General features: G+C 41.4%; 1 protein-coding gene across 5 annotated transcripts in view; it reads right to left on the bottom strand.

Moving 5' to 3' along the window:
- The window catches only part of MDGA2 (MAM domain containing glycosylphosphatidylinositol anchor 2), a 1462473-nt gene that overhangs the window by 186829 nt on the left and 1258579 nt on the right, over positions 1-17065 (bottom strand). For all 5 annotated transcript variants that reach the window (XM_085627023.1, XM_085627026.1, XM_085627025.1 and 2 more), the window contains exon 11: positions 10509-10686. In XM_085627023.1, coding sequence (XP_085483149.1) covers positions 10509-10686 — 178 coding nt within the window. The remainder of the gene's footprint in view (positions 1-10508; positions 10687-17065) is intronic.

The raw sequence follows: 17065 nt of genomic DNA, 5'->3' as shown, positions 1-17065 counted from the left end.
CATTCATATGTATTTTTCAGTCGGTCAGTGTTTTTTCCGACTCGTACGGAAATGGTGTTTCCGTACGAATCGTACTTGCAAGTTTGTAGGGTTTTTTTCCAGGGTACGAGTCGGACGGAGAAAACGCTCCGACCGACGGTTCGTACCCGTTTTTTCCAGGATCGGAATCGGCACCTATCTGTCTCATAGGCTAACGTGCACGTTACTTTGTAATATCTTATAAGTATGAGTTTACATTAGGACCGGATAGAGAAATGGAGTTTATGCTCTCTGAATTCAGAATTTAATACCACATCTTTTTAGGGAGAATATTTTTTGTGTATGTGAAAATTACACTTTTAGAAAGTAAGTATTTCCTTATTTAACCATTCTGTGTGCCTCTGCTGTTTTGTGTATTGACTGTCTGGTTTTGGAGAAACAGAAGCTGGGGATGTGCATTCGCTGTAGACAGCCAAGAGGGGGGTTGAGGTTAGATTATATTTGTAAAGCGCCAAATCACCAACAGTCTCTAAGCTCTATTACCATGAACCCGGGATGTCTTATCACTTGCAGCTGGGCAGAATTGGGGTGAACTTATCCAAACGCCTCGGTGAACAGGATGGTCTTGAGTTTCTTCCTAAATGGAAAGAGAGTTGTCTCCCCGCGTAGACATTCTGGTAATTTATTCCAGATCTGGGGAACCACAGCCGAAAAGGCACAACCCCCCAAGGTGGTTCTGTAGAAGCACAGACAGGCCAGCAGATGTGTCCCTGATGAACGAAGACAACGGCCAGGCATATAAGGCTTCAGGCGGTTTTTAATGTAGCTAGGCGCCGCTCCATACGTAGCCTTATTTACAATGCACAGACCCTTAAACCTGACCCTCTGCTTAATAGGGAGCCAGTGTAACTGCTGAAGCATTGGTGTGGCATGTGTTCTTCTCTGCAATTTAAGGATCAGTCTCGCTGCGTCATTTAAGACCACCTAAAGTTTCCCCAAAAGTTTATCGGGGAGTCCTAGCTATATTGCGTTGCCATAATCCAGGCGTGACCTGATTAGAGCCGACACCACAGTGCACAAGGTAGCGAAGTACAGCAAGGATACAAGTTTCCTTAATTGCCTCATCAGTCCCATGCAGCTCCCCACTACAGCAGCTACCTGGTTATCCATCGTAAGCTTGGTGTCTAACCTGATCCCCAGGCTCTTCACTGCTGCCACCTGTAACGGAGTAGTGCCAAGCTATTGTGGCCAGAAGAGGCTAGACCAAGTGCTAGCCTGTGTAGCAATAGCAAGGACCTCCATCTTAACTGGATTCACTTTGAGTGAGTTCAGAGTCATCCAATTCATCGTAAACCGAAGGATGTTCTGTACCTTGAGCTGTGCCTGAGAAGAATTATCAATGCGGAAAATTAGTTGAGTGTCGTCGGCATAGTTGTATATCTGACAGTCCAGTTTAGCAATGCTGCAATCAGAGGATGGAGATAAATATTGAAAAGCAGAATAGACAACGCAGAGCCCTGCAGAACTCCCCATGGCAAGGCGCCAAGATTAGATTTACGTTCCCCTATTCGGACCTTTTGTGACCGACCCTCCAAAAAGGAAGCAATCCATTGGAGGACTGTCCCAGTGACTCCCAGCCGACGGACATGATCCACCAGTTGTACGTGGTTCACCGTGTCAAATGCGGCCGAGAGGTTCAAAAGGGTCTGCACCAAAGGGGACTTCTTATCAGCTGTTGTCCGAAGCTCATCTAGCACGGAGAGCATCACCAACTTAGTGCTATTGTGAGCTCTAAATCCCGCTTGCCTAGCATGTAGCAGCTGATGCTCTTCCAAGAAGAATGAGAGCACTCTAAGCATATGGTGTGTCCTGCCTTTCCTGCGTGACTCATAGATGAGCCAAATAGACCTTGGCTGCATCTAGAGTGGTGGGAGGAGTGTCACTTGCACCTGAATAGACATTGTCTCCTGTGCACAAATGCTGTCTCCACCTCCCGTAGTGAAGCTGCACCAGAGAGGACAGAACTGGCTTAGACTGGGCTCAGAGACCCGTGTCACAAAGAGAACAAAGACACAGTTGGGTATAAGTACTGGACCTTAAACCTCAGAGAATGCGATCACTTCTGCACAAAAAAGGGACCTTTGCCAAGGAGAAGAGCTAGAGAGTTGTGAGGAGGAGTACTGCCCCTTTGCTGTGTGCTTTGCTGGGTTGGCCTGGAAGGAAAGGACAAAGACTGGAACTTTGCTGTGAACCTACTTGAAGAAGAAACTCCAAGGGCGTGTGTGTGCTGGCCTCCTGTTCTTAAGTCTCAGGGACACAAATATTTCACCTGCAACCCACTGACCAGCATCTGAACTCTGTGGACTCCTGCATTCAGAAGGGTGTCAATTCCAGTTCATGGGCCCTGAGAATAGTGTGGTTGGTGCTGCAATGCAAGAAAAAAAACATCACTGTTAGCAACACCACCAGTGATGCTGCAACATGCACTGAACCCGGGGCCACCGCTTGTGAAGTGCACAATGCACCGCCCTGCCTGCAACGAAGCTCCAACGCCTTTCGATGCTTGCTGACACCTGCAGTTATCCACCTTCCCGACGCCAGCACTCCCATCGAAGCCGTCACCACCAGCACCTGTATCCCTTTATCGCAGAGCCGATAACTGACGAGGGTGACTTCACAAACTCCACGACTTTGCATGGCCTCACCGGAACTGACGCCTCACCACCAACTCCCACTTTCCTGGATTCGACCCTTCGCCTCCTCAGGGACACAATGCCTCCAGGTAACCAGCCTTGACTTCGGCACCAGTGCCTCACCTCCACGATGCAGTGCATTATCCATAGACTTTGTTTTCTAAGGTACTGTTGCTTGGGGGTCCATGTGACTCCGTGCCCAACGCCTCGCACCTCGCGGTGGGTGCTGTACTTAGGATTTATGCCTGTCACAACATTGTAATAGCCCCAGGTGAAGCTATTGGTTTCTACAAGTTATTTTTTTAAAGAACTGTTCTAAAGTGATATCTTGATACATGTATGTTGGATTATTGTCTTTTTGGTCTTTTTTGGTTTAGATAAAGATACTTAGTTATTTTTCTACGCTGGTGTGGTGTCTATTGTGGTGTTTTCACTGTGCTTTGAGTACAGATACATTATATATTGTCTTTGGGATAAGCCTGTCTGCTCGTGCCGGACTACCAAGGGGATGAGCAGGGGTTATCCCCCTTACCATGACTAGAAGCAAGGGTTCGTACTTGGACAAAGGAACATACCTCTGCCAACTAGAGACCCGCATTTCTATCACCTTGTATGCATTAAAACAACTGCACAACTACTTTATATAAATCTCCAGCAATGTCACAAAATCAAATGTTACCAAATTGTCAAGGGGTGCCTGTGCATATTTTTGTAATTTGTGAAATTATATGAAATTGCCAAAATCATGTCTTCTACTATTATTTTACTCTTTCATTGTTCTTTGACTCTGGCAGTGGCTCTCTCATACGTCTATCTAGGCTTCATTTTTGTATTGTCACATCATACATTATAGACAGTTAAATGTTCCGTTGAATAGCAATAAACTACCAGGCAGGGGCATCCTGTAGCAGGACACAAGCTAGGGATGATAAAAAAATTCATTTGAGCCAGCTTCAATCAACATTGTGTGCAGTTAATAAAATAATGCTATGAAAAAACCAGAAGCCATTGCAAGTAAAGCAAAAAGGTGAAGAAAAGCCATACACATATTGACAAGGCCATCTTTAACGCTGGTGGTGCCCGGTGCAACAATCTTTCTTAGAGCACCCTTCTCCTTGAATTTCCCTAACTATCACCCTTCAACTGTGCCCATCATTTCTTCATACCTCCTTTCTCACATATTTCATTTGTTTTCTACCACTACCCCTACCAATGTAGAGTGTCAGAGTGCTTTACATCACACACACATTATACAGAGACAATAAATCATACTTGAGTAAATCGGTGTATAGAAACTGTTATATAAGACAAAGAGAACTACAAGGTGTAGGAATTTCATCTCATCCATTCTGGTAAGCAGTATATTTTAAGAGTGCACAGAATTTAAAATGTATTACAGTAGATGGGGTTGGCTTTACGAATAAGAATTTATTTCTACCCTACCAAGCTTTTTTTAGCAACATTAGAACCATGAAAGTCTAGAGAAAAAACAAAGTGTTCTAACCTATACTTGTTTGTTTGAATGCAGCTCTTTGATGACAGTTCATAGCCCCCTGGCAGCATGGATTTATCCCAGGAAGAGGAACTACAAACCATATTAGGAGAGCTATTACATTATTTGACATTGGTGCTGCTAGGGGAGAGAGGGTCGCAATGATCCTCCTCGATGCCGAGAAGGCATTTGATCGCGTTAGATGGAGTTTTCTATGGAAGGTTATGGAAGCAAGGGGATTTGGCCCTAGAATTTGTCAAGCTATTCGTGCTATGTATTCATCACCCACGGCTAGAATTCAATCAATGGGGGAAAGATCAGATAGGATCAATATAACAAGGGGTACTAGACAGGGCTGCCCATGCTCTCCAATCTTGTTCGCGCGTAACATAGATCCCTTAATTACACAATTAATGAATAGTGCGATTATTAAACCAGTAACATCAAATGGGTTTCATACTAAAATTCTCGCTTATGCGGATGATTTAGCAGTCATCACAAAAGATCCAGAGCTAGCTATGAGGGAGGTAGTTAACATAACCGGTCAGTTTGGAGATGTGTCTGGCTACCGATTAAATGTTGACAAAACTCAGGTATTATGCTCAAAAAAATAGCCAAGGTGGATGGAAGATATGTAGGATCTGTAGTTTACCTGGGTATAACAATAAATGCAGAACCAGGTAAAATAATTGACGACAATTACACCCCTCTTTTGAAATCTATGGAAACAGACCTAAAACGAATGGACTCATTACAGCTGTCACTGATAGGGAGGGCTAACGTTATAAAAATGACAATGTTTCCTAAGGTGCTCTACAAATTAAGATCAATCCCATTTAAAATTGATGAGAAAATTATTAGGAGGATTGAGGCCATTTTTTTGAAATTTTTATGGCAATATGGCAAAATAAGGCGGTCAAATAGATATATGTCATTACCACAAGATAGAGGTGGTTTGGGACTGCCAGATATTAAGAGCTACCATCTTGCATGTCTCCTTACAGACATGGCTATTCTACTCCATCCGGGTGGCCCAACCCTCAGACAGTCGGCAATACCATCAATTTTTCAGCTATTGGTAGGAGGTGAAGCCGTAGGGCTTTTATTAAGGCAAACTCAGAGGAGTTATTTCAAGGAAACTGGATATAAGACGCTTGAGGATGTATGGTATATTTGGAAAACTGTTAAAAAAGCTCTAGATATACCTACCATCCATTATCGCACACCACTTTGGAACTCAACACTTTTTCCAAATTTTAGTAGGGATGGAACGTGGCGTCATTGGGAGAGTCATGGTATAGTGGAGCTGGGGCAAATAATGATTGGTGATCAGTGTAGAACACTTGAAGAACTTACACAACACTATTCACTACGAGGCTATCAAGAATTCAAATACATGCAGATTGTAAATAGAATTAAATCAATTAGGCCATGTATCACTTTGCAAGGGAAATATGAACTAATTGAGTATTTGAAGTCAGGGGGCCATAGAATTAGAGATATATATAAAATATTCAATGATGCAATAATAGATGATGTTGGCAAAATCGAAGCTGCATGGTCCAAAAAATTAGGAGATCCAGAAATAGACGTTGATAAGGCGTTAGCTATGGACAAGAGATTCTTACGCTCCTCGAATCTCAGAGCCCAACATTACAAAACCCTATTTAATTTATACTACACGCCCGAAAAACTATTTTCGTGGGGGAAAGCGACAGATAGTAATTGCCCCAGATGTGGAAAAGGTACGGCAGATCTTATACACATGTTCTATGGCTGTGAAAAATTGAAATTAATCAAAATTGAAATAACACGGTTTTTAGAGGGGCTACTTGATGTTAAAATTAACCTATCCCCGACCCTGATAATAATTGGCTGTGACGCGAAACTAAACATAAGTATCGAGGCTGAAGCTTTAGTCTTTATCTCTGTAGCAGTTCTTAGGATTCTAATTAGCGCAGCCTGGAAGGATACAGAAGCCCCAACTTTTCAAATGTGGTTGTGTAGAATGTTGGGTATACATAATATTGAGGAGGCACTATATGACTTAAAGGGAGCAAAGTTAAGGGATGTGGGCAAGCGACTTTGGGCCCCAGTGGCTACATGGAGGACAGCAAAATTAACCACAAACGAATGATATATTGGCTGTATCGATATTTAATATGCTAATTTAATTTGTATTGTATGTCACTGTGTATCACTCTGTCTGTTTTTGTATTGCATGAGGGTATAATGCTATGTTCTATTTTATGTATCTATGTACCCATTTAGTAATATGTATTTGCCGGTACGAACTCTCAAATAAAATTTAAAAAAAAAAAAAAAAAAGACAGTTCATAGCTCACTGTGTTATATTAGGATTACAATTTATAAACTACAGGTAACAAAAGTATCTCTGTGACAAAAGCAGTCAACCACTGAGCTCTTTACATGTATTACAACTATGTGATTTGCATGGTACATGGTCTTTGCACAAGGCATATTAACCCTCTGTGTTAATTTAGGAGTCAAAACTACCACTAAAAAATCTCTGATCTCTCCTCGACAGGTATATTAATCACCAGAGTTATAATGAAATCTTTATTGTTGCCTCAAAACACAGTGACCCCCCCCCCCGCCCCCTGTGGTTGGCATCTAGTCGCATCTCCTCAAAAACCAGGCCTGCATATTAGGCATGGGTGTTTGCCTTTATAACCCCCAACTTAAAAGGATTGTGGCAAAAATCTTCTTTAATGAAAAGATTGTGTTTTGTAGGGTTGTATAGGTAGGCTTTGAAAAGACTGAAAAATGTGAGTATTATGATATCACAGATGTGCAGTTCAGACAGTGAATTATATAGGTGGGGGGGAAATCAGAGTAGAATTAGGCTTGAGAATCAGAAAATGCTAAAGAGAATAAACATTGTGATCAGTTCGGGAATGAGGATGGGGATACATTAGGTTCAAGATGTTGACAAGAAAAAAATGCAATTGTAAACTAGAATATATAAGAGCTTGCTCAATTGTGAAGTTAAGGAAACCATACAAGGATTATATGTTTAAGTCAGGAATGTAAGAGTGCCATTGAAGGTTCGTGGGAAGAACACCGATCACTCAAGTGTTTATTTACTATATTGTTTACTATACTGCTACAAGCAAGGAAACAATTGCATTTAATTTGCAAATCCCTACGAATTTAGGCATGGATTTGGATGAAATTGTGTCCAGTCTGCCATTGTAGGCCAATGTGCACACTTGCACCTATGGTATTTTAAAACATGTATACAACCTGCCATTGCAGGTCTTTGTGTTCACAAATGCGCTTATAATTAGGCTGGCCTTTCTAAGTCATGATCCATCCTGAGGGGACCTTTCACTACCACTAGAGCACCCCCTAGTGTAAGTCCTGAGGGGTGAAGCAGGTGGTAGGTGAAAGGCAGAGTAGCTACACATGTCTGTACTCTGCCCGGGTAGTGAAGAATACCCATGTGAGTTTTCACTATCTATGAGGTTTGCTCTTCCCATAGGTTAACGTGGGAGAATGGTGTAAATTAATTCAGCCTGCAATAGTAGATTGGACTGGAGCAGCCTCATAATGTTTCCTATCATTGTTTTTACAAAGACAATCCCTCTCCTGTGGTAAAGGTGGTTTTGTAATTGCTAGCTGAGAAATTACACTGCTATAAAATGGACATTTCTCTGCTCTAAAACTCTTTGTATGCCTTTTAGTTTGACTCCATCCCACACTGGAGGCTAGGGGAACACATTTTTGCATTCCCCAGCGAGAGCTACAAACATTGGGCATGCAACTGGAATGACAGACCTCTTCGATTTTATGGTCTAGCTGGAGGGCATGGAGGGAGAGGTTTTGACACATGGCCTTTGGATCCAGATCATGGCCCTACTAAAGATTAAGATCAGCATTTCATGGTCTCATGGAAGACAGGACTGGAATTTAGTGGAGACATCTGTGGTTTAAAGGTAAACCCTCTGACCACCCCCCAATTCAAAGTCACACTACAGTATAATTACTGGTGCCATACTTTAGCAGGGCAGATATACACTTGTGGGGACTTGGGACCAGAGAACCTGGAACTACGTGGTGCACACTGCCAGAGGAATATGTTGTGCAAGGAGGATTACTGCCAATGGAAGGACTATGCACCCTTCCTGAATAGTAGCTGGACTGGGCTAACTACCTGCTTCTGTGTGGCACCCAGAAGTGTGCTCTTAAAGAGCTTGTTGGCTTGCCCTCTGTTCTCTTGTGGAGGTCTCAGGGACATCAAAGACCGTCCCCTGAGGGACGCACACTGTCTACTTGTGCCTGTGTTTGTGACCAGAATTACCTAGTGCGACCAATATCGACATGCACCAAGCATTGCACTTCATTTCCAGGGAGGTACGGAATTTTGCAACTTTTCATTGTGTATTACCGGTATCATCTGGTGGGACCTGTATCAACATGCACCAGACGTTATGCATAATTTTCGAGGGGGGTACGGAATTTGCAACTCTTCATTGGGCGTGACTGGAAATGTCTGGTGTGACTCGGAGTAACACGCACTAGACATTGTTCCTCATTTCCTGAGGGTACTAAGCATGAAATACTTAATTATGTGAGACCGGCATTGTCTGGATAACAGGATCTTATACCTATTGTTAAAAAATTGCAAATATTTAGTCGTTTATTGACCTAAAAAATATTGTCTCCTTTTGATACCTTTATTATCGCGCCAGAGGTAGGCCCTATATCACATTTGATGTCAAAGAGTCGTATAAGGAAGCCCTTGTCCCTCAAGCTAGCTGATTATTGATATCTTGTTTGGAGGATTAATGACACTAATAACAAGTTCGGAGATCCAGAAATCAAGGGGATCTGTGACAAGATAATTAGAACTCCAGTTGAAATACATGACCCTACACATTTTATGATAAAATAACTTTTAAACTGTGGAGAAAAGGGACCCGTTATCAGTTTTCTGTCCTGAAGAACGTGGTTTCTGATTATAAAGCCAAAAACACCACTGAAACGCGTCGACACCTGTGTCAATCAAGAATCCAAACAAACAGGGAATCCTTTAGATAAGAATGAAGTCTTTTTACTAAAGACCCCTCATATACTGTGTATTGTATTTGGATCATTTGTAAACATATATTTCTGATTGTTCCTGTTGTTTCTTGGGTCTATGCTTTTGAATGCTTTTTAATGACTTAGTATGTTGATACATGATATTGTATTGTATGAATTGTGAAATTTTATTTTTATTGCATTTGTGTCCATACATGGACTTTGGTGGTTTCTTTTAATATAGATAAAGGAGAGAGTAAAACTCTCGTAATAAAATTACAATAGTATTATATTTCTGTTTGGGGCTTAATTTGTCTGCTAAAATTTTTTTACGTTTTTTATATAGAACTAACTGAGTGATTGATTGTAGAGTAATAAACGAATGAGATTTCTCCAGGGATTCTTCCTCTTTTACTGATCTAAAGTGCCCTGTTCCCTGGAACGAGTTGGGCCATCTCTCTTTTTTTACCAAGCAACACAGACTACATGTTAGCAACGCCCATTGAAAATATCACAAAATCTCTGTGACTAAGCTACTTATTGGCAACTATTGGCTAGGTCCTATAACACATTTCACCACTAGTCATACACTGAAGCAGTAGAGAAGCAATCAGGACTGATAAAAATGTAACTGTATTTGGCATTCCAGGAGAACAGCCAATAACAGGAGGGGTCTGGGAACTTTAACAGCCTTAGATTTCAAGGAGAACTGCTACTTCTTCAAATCAAAATGTACCCAATGGCAAACACAACCAAGTTAATTCCATTCCTAACAATAAGCATACCATTTTGAAAAGTTCATACTACTACAAGGTTTTCTAAATGTGTAAAGACATCGCCCACTTCAACTTAAAAATTGTTCAAAGATGTGCAATGACATTTGGGAATCTGAATACAAAAGTTATAACAAAATAATTTAATTTAACCTAAGATTAATTTCTACTGAAAATAAATAATAGATATGTGTTAAATTAACATTTACAAACTGCACTCTTGTCACTGTCTGAGGTGGACCAACATCAAGCAATCACTACAGGAACCTGTGTTGAAAAGTTGTAAGGAAGCATGTTGTATGGTCAGAAACACATTTTTTAGAATTAAATTGATTGTTAAGAACAACTGTTTAAAATCATCAAATGTTGCAAATGTCTGATTTACGGTATACAATATTTCCGCTTTGAAGAATGACAGGTATCCATTGACATAAACGCCACATCTTCTTAATTTCAAACTTGAACCACATATGTCCATAAAAACAGCCATTTGATAAAAACATACTTTTAAATGATGTCACTTACCACTATACTTGATTACACGAATAGCGGAGTCTCCCTCCCCAAATCGCGTAATTGGGGTTAGGCGAACTTCATAGGGTTCAGGTTTAATAAGCTCCGTTAGATTGTTTGTGATTAATTCTCCCTTTGGAACACTCCCAGTCATTGTAATTTCCTGTTCCCACCACCTCTGGTGACCAGCCTGAAACGAAGCAAAATATGTATTTTTAGATTACCTCTCAAATAACACATATTGAACAGATGAACTACCCACTGCAACATATGTATGACTACCCATGTAATTAATCTGCAGGATAAGGTTTACAATATTTGATAAAACCCTGATGAGTAATAAACACATAATAATAGTCAATGTTAATGTGTTCATAAATACCATTTTTATTTCTCCAATACCTTGATGCAGTTCCTCATTGGGTTAACAGTGGATATTGCTGCTAAACACGAGTGACTGATAACGCAATCAGAGAATTGAACCCACATCAATATGTATAATAGGAGGTGCCAGCCTGACAGTTACAAAATTGACAGTTTAAATATGGTTAAGCTCTGAGCCCAATCCTACTTTCGGGAAACATGGAATGATAAGAAACTGAGGATTTAATGCAATGAACTTTGTCTTTGCTGATGTATCTTTCCGCCAATAATCAAAGATAACATACATCATAACTGATTTTTGAGGAGAAATAAGGGAAATCAATCCCATCAAGTTTTTCTTTTTCCCAGACCGCTTTAAAACCGTGAACCCGGGGTAAAACCCAGGGTCTGTCTTTGAGGTGGACAGTATTGGACAATCTGCAGATTTCTGCATGAGATTCTAAGACCATAGAAGAAATCACAGATGGAATTACCTTTTCCACACAAACCCTAAAGTAGATGTCATTCCATCAATGGGTTATGTTCCAATTTTAGAATTTGCTTCAACATAGGATTTTCCAATACCACTCTACTCACTATTAGGCAGCCATTCTTCAATTTTGCCACAACATATTCCTATTCACCAATTACTTTTCTGGGTTTATCTCTGGAATTTTTAAATGTTGTCACTATTTTGTCTCTAAAAACACATTGATTTGCTCTTTGAAGAACTCTTATCAGCCATCAATTTGATTAGAATCTCATCCTTCATACTTAATTTGCAAATCACCCCACACCTGAATGTCTTTCACCCACTACTGTTTTTATAACACTGAGGTTTAAATATATGTACTATATGTAGCTTTTCCAGGTCATTTCATTTTCAGAGTGTAGAGTTTACATGTTTGGCCATCCTGAAGCCCCTATAGAATGGTGTGTTTCAGCTTTTACCTCTGAACTATATATTGTGCTGCAAAGGAAGTCTTTGAATAAAGACAACTTGAGTTACTTGGTAACAGAGTAAAAAAGTATGGTCTCTACTTCCACAAATATTTCCCACAAATGACCATTTGCAATGGGGTAAAAGAGAGAAAGCTCGCTGATGAGAGGACACAAAATACAATATAAATAAATATATATGCGTACTTCACATAAACCTGAGGGGTATAATAGGGAAACTAGATATATATTAAAATGCAAGGTATAAAAGGGAAACTAGATATATATTAAAATGCATTCAATGAACCCTCCATACCTAAATTTATTTCCATTAACAATTCCACCCATGGTTGAAGAATGGTGGTAGACATCATAAGATTTTTCACAACCTGAAATTATTCTGCAGAGATTTGAGTAACAGTCCACTTGTACTGTAATGATCAAGGTCTACGGATAACAAGCATTGGCATAGCCAATAGGTCTCGCCTTTGGGACCTTATAAGTGTTTAGCCATGCAACAGTTGATATTGTTGAACCAAGGATATTGTGCTGGATAACTAAAAACGTATAAGGTCCCGAAGGCGATAACTATTGGCTATGCCAATCCAGCCCGACCTGCCAAGCCAGGACCTTCCCTGGACCGGACACAAGCATCCTGGGACCGGTTTCGGGGTAACACCCCTCATCAGCCAGGCTAGCTTGAATCCATGGCGCAGGGAGCAAGGTACTTCAGAGCAGCCCAATATCGATGGAGTATAAGGCCATTCAAAGTACCCTCCTAATTGTGACACAGACATATGCCTGCTTGGAAATGGTAATAATGGTCAAAGCCAAACAAAAAGAAATCAGAAGAAATGGGGGGCTAATTCCATGGTTACTACATATTCTAGATAATGTTTAGGGTTTGTGCAAAGCACGCGTTCCTTATTCTTTGTTATGTAAAGCTTAATACCAAAAGTTCTAAGCACAGTAAATAACAGATTTCACCATTTCCCAAGAGTATCGCGATGAATCAACCTCAGGAGGATGATAGACTGGTGTGGTCCCCACCGGGGCTTGAACTCGTGGACTGCAGATCACACCAGACACCAGCAGCGAGTTCTTGCTAGCCATAGAGATTAAGTGTGTGCAGAGGACAATGAACTGGCATTAAAGGAGGCGTGTACAGTACTTTGATTCTGCTGTGCTATTTAGGGCTCATGACACTTCCAGCTATGCAGGTTTTGAAAGTGAGAAGGAGGGCACTGAAGTGCAGCCTGTCAGTAGGGGCTGGGTGGGGGACATTAAAGATCAGCAGGATGGGTCCAAGTGTACAGTCATACGTTTAGGGACGCTGCAGATTACTGTTTTTTTGTGTTAAAGACAGAATAAACCAAACATTAAGGAGGCAGGTTAAAGACAGCTAACAGGAATTATATGGCCAGATTATGTGGCATAGCTAATTAAATTACGCAGCAGGGAAAACCATATTATGGAGCAGAATGCACCATATTCTGTGATATTTCGATACATTGTCATTTTAACACATATTAATAAAGTGTCTCAAAAATTGCACCTCATTAAGCAATCAGAAGGTAACTGCTTGGCAGTCAATGCGTGCAACTAGCCAGCCACTGTGCAACACCATGTCTAGCACTTTTAAAAAATACCTCTTGAGCCACATTAAGTAGATGTTGAAATCTGCATATTATGAGACCGGCTGTGGATATGTGGCATGTGCGTTAAAAACATAATTATATGGAAAAAGGCGCAGCATTGCTTACTTTCACTGGCCCTGGTTAAAGGCTCCAGACACTTGAGAAACAAATAGAAGTAGGACTCGCGCACCTTTGGAATCAGATGCAGCAGTTTGTCGGAGAGGATTTAGCGGGGTGTCCATGTTCTCCTTGAAGAGTAGAAGAAGCAAGATTGCAACTAGCGCACAGAGTCACCATATTGCAAACTGCTTTTTCAAGGATTCTGATGCACAATGGCCTGGCTGAGATGGGTTAGCAAATTGGTACGGAGTGATGAGAAAGATTGCAGAAGACTTTGCAGAAGAAGGCGAGGAAGAGTAAAAAGGCCGATGTGTTACAAAGTAGAAAGATAAACCATAACAGCTGTGAAATAAAGGTTCCAATACATTCAGGACTGCACAAACCATCACAAAAGGTACAATACAACAGGTTGCTTACAGGACTGAATCAGACAGATCTCACATTTGCCGTAGGAAAGATGCTGAAATAAGTGAAAGGGGATTATAGAGAACACGGGAAGATGCACAAACAAATACGCCGCATTCAAGCAGAGAATCGCTGAACTTGTCTGAAATTAAATAAACCGAATGTTGTGTTAGTCAACACAACCCCAATCGGGAGAGAGAGTTAAAACTCATAGTTGTTCTCATGCCACATGTTGGGCCCGATTCACAGAACTAACTTAAGACAAAATCCTAAACTTACTACCATTTTGGTATTCACAGAAGGCACTTACTCATTTTGGTATTCACAGAAGGCACTTACTCATTTCGGTATTCACAGAAGTTAGTAGTCCTAACTTTAGGACTCCTAAATGCCTTCTGTGAATACCGAAAGTCTTCAAATTAGGATTTTTCTCAATTTAGTAGTCCTAAATTTAGACTTCGGACTACTAAATTGAGAAAAATCCTAATTTTAAGACTTTCGGTATTCACAGAAGGCATTTAGGAGTCCTAAAGTTAGGAGTCCTAACTATACTACTACTAAACTGAGAAAAATCCTAATTTTAAGACTTTCGGTATTCACAGAAGGCATTTAGGAGTCCTAAAGTTAGGACTCCTAACTTCTGTGAATACCGAAATGAGTAAGTGCCTTCTGTGAATACCAAAATGAGTAAGTGCCTTCTGTGAATACCAAAATGGTAGTAAGTTTAGGATTTTGTCTTAAGTTAGTTCTGTGAATCGGGCCCTTTGAGTTTTACAATGTCAACATTAATTGCTGAACAGGCGAAAGGGAAGAAGATTTTAGGTTCCTCAAGTTGAAGTGTGGCATTTACATATAAAATAATGACAATACGGGGGGGGGTGGAGAGGGAATGTTAATATTTCACTTTTGAACACTAAAGCTTTTATTCTGTTTGTGAGACGGTAAAGGTCTACAATGCATTTAAAAACAAATACGATTTAAATCCGGTTTTAGCTATTTGATCTAGCGCACACCTGCTTCCGAGGAACAATTAGTAACGTTAACAGTAACGTCTGATTTATAGCGTCTAGAAACAGCAGGGGTGCAGGATCAAGCGCTAAGTAGAGGGAAGTCACTTTACGTGTTGCAGCGGTTTTACACATGCACTGGTGGGTTGGACGGTGGCGTAAACTGGATTACGATGCCTGTGTTTCAGATCCGATTTGCCAGCAAGCAGAACTTAGATTGTGTGAAGTGGTGCGCACACGAGAGAGAGGGGGAGCAGGAGGTGAGCCCGGGAGTGGTGTGTGCGTTTTCGCACAGTCTGCTCACTTTAAAGCACTGCACTCGTGCTTGTGGCGCGCCCCTGCGCACTCCCGCAAGGTGGATGCCGCCACAAGCACGAGTGCAGTGCTTGAAAATGAGCAGAGCGACGACTAAAGGCCCTCCTTTGTAGCGCATGTGCGCTGCATAGGCGAGATCTAAAAAAGGACTTTAGATGATGCTCATATAATTATAAATGAAAAATATCCTTTTTATGATATGCTTTTACTTGGATACAATTAAAATGAATATCTCCACATTGACGTAGTTCTGTAAAACAGGGACTTAAAATATGATCTGCAGCAATTGATTCACACAGTCCCACACAGGTGTACACCCCCCTACTCTTTGCCTCACCATCAAGTGCCTCGCACAAGTACCCCACATCACTCTCCTGAGACTGGCAAGACAGTGGCTGAGTGTCTCCGTCATTCAACCTACACTCTTCTGGATGGTCTCCACACTCACATACCTGGACTTCTATCATGGTGGAACCCTTCTCCCTGCCCCTCACATCTAGAGTCAGTAGAGTGTCCCTCCCACCTCTAGGAAAATGATCCCCTGTGCCAGTTCCCAAATCCACCTCAGGGACACTACGCACCACTGGAACCACCTCATAAACATGAACACCCTGGTGTGTTAGTTAACCCCCTCCTTTAAGTCAGGCGCCACATCTCTGGGTGCGTGTACATCTCCCTCAGCACTAAAAAACACCTTTTTGCTGCCACCATCTGAGCTGGACTCCACCTCCAGCCAAGCCAAGCTCACTTTCTGAGCTACACACATTTCTCTTTCAACTAAGGCTCGCACTACCTCCTCGCAGTCCCAATCTAGCTCCTTCACCCTCCAGTCATGAGAGCAAATCCATGTACTCTCCTCATGAGCCAATCTTTCCCATAATGTTTCCTCCTTAGGCCACTGCCCTCTTGGTATTCTGGCAGGGGATAGCCTCCTCGGATTCCTCCTCAGAGTCATCTGATAGTGTTGCTTCCCAGCGTAGTACCTCATAGCCTTACAGCGCTGCCTCAAGCTCCTGCCTTTTGAATCTCTTCTTCACAGGTAGGCCCCTCTCCTTGCAAAAGACTTTTAGTTCCCTCATCTTGTAGATGTGCAGGTGCCAAAAGTTGATTCCATTTTGACAAGGCCCCACAGGTGCAAAAACTTACCAGAGTTTCAACAACCAAATTCTGAAGGGAAGCAGCGAAAAACAGTATGTGGTTGCATAATGGTCTGTGCTATACTAGTAGTGTACACCAATCACAGTATGTAAGATACTAATACAAGTCCTAAATCCTCACCGCTGACCACCAATGTTAGAAATGGGGACTCTAGTTGACAATGGTTTGCACTTTTGTCCAAATAAGGGCTCTTTTTCCTAGTCAGGGTAAGGGGGATACACATCGAAAATAGCCCTAGCTCACCCTCTTGGTAGCTTGGCACGAGCAGACATGCTTATCTCAGAGGCAGTGTGTAAAGCATTTGTGCGCACATGCAATACAGTGAAAACACAACACATGGACACCACACCTGTGTAGAACAATAAGTAATCTTTATCTAGAACCAAACAAGACAAAATTGACAAAAATCCAACATACACTAATCAAAATGTAATTTTTACAAGGTAAAAACTGTTCTGTCTATAGCAAACTATAGATGCGACACTTTGAACACAAAGTACCTTGGATGCATCACAATCATAAACAAAAACAGCCACAGGGAAGGTGATCTGTGAGTTCCTTACACCCGGGGAAGGTGATACGTGGGTTCCTTACTTCAGGGGAGGTGATGCGTCTGTTCCTTACT

The sequence above is a fragment of the Triturus cristatus genome, chromosome 9 (genome assembly GCF_964204655.1).
Source record: "Triturus cristatus chromosome 9, aTriCri1.1, whole genome shotgun sequence".
NCBI lineage: Eukaryota > Metazoa > Chordata > Amphibia > Caudata > Salamandridae > Triturus > Triturus cristatus.
This window is presented reverse-complemented; position numbering and strand designations above follow the sequence as displayed.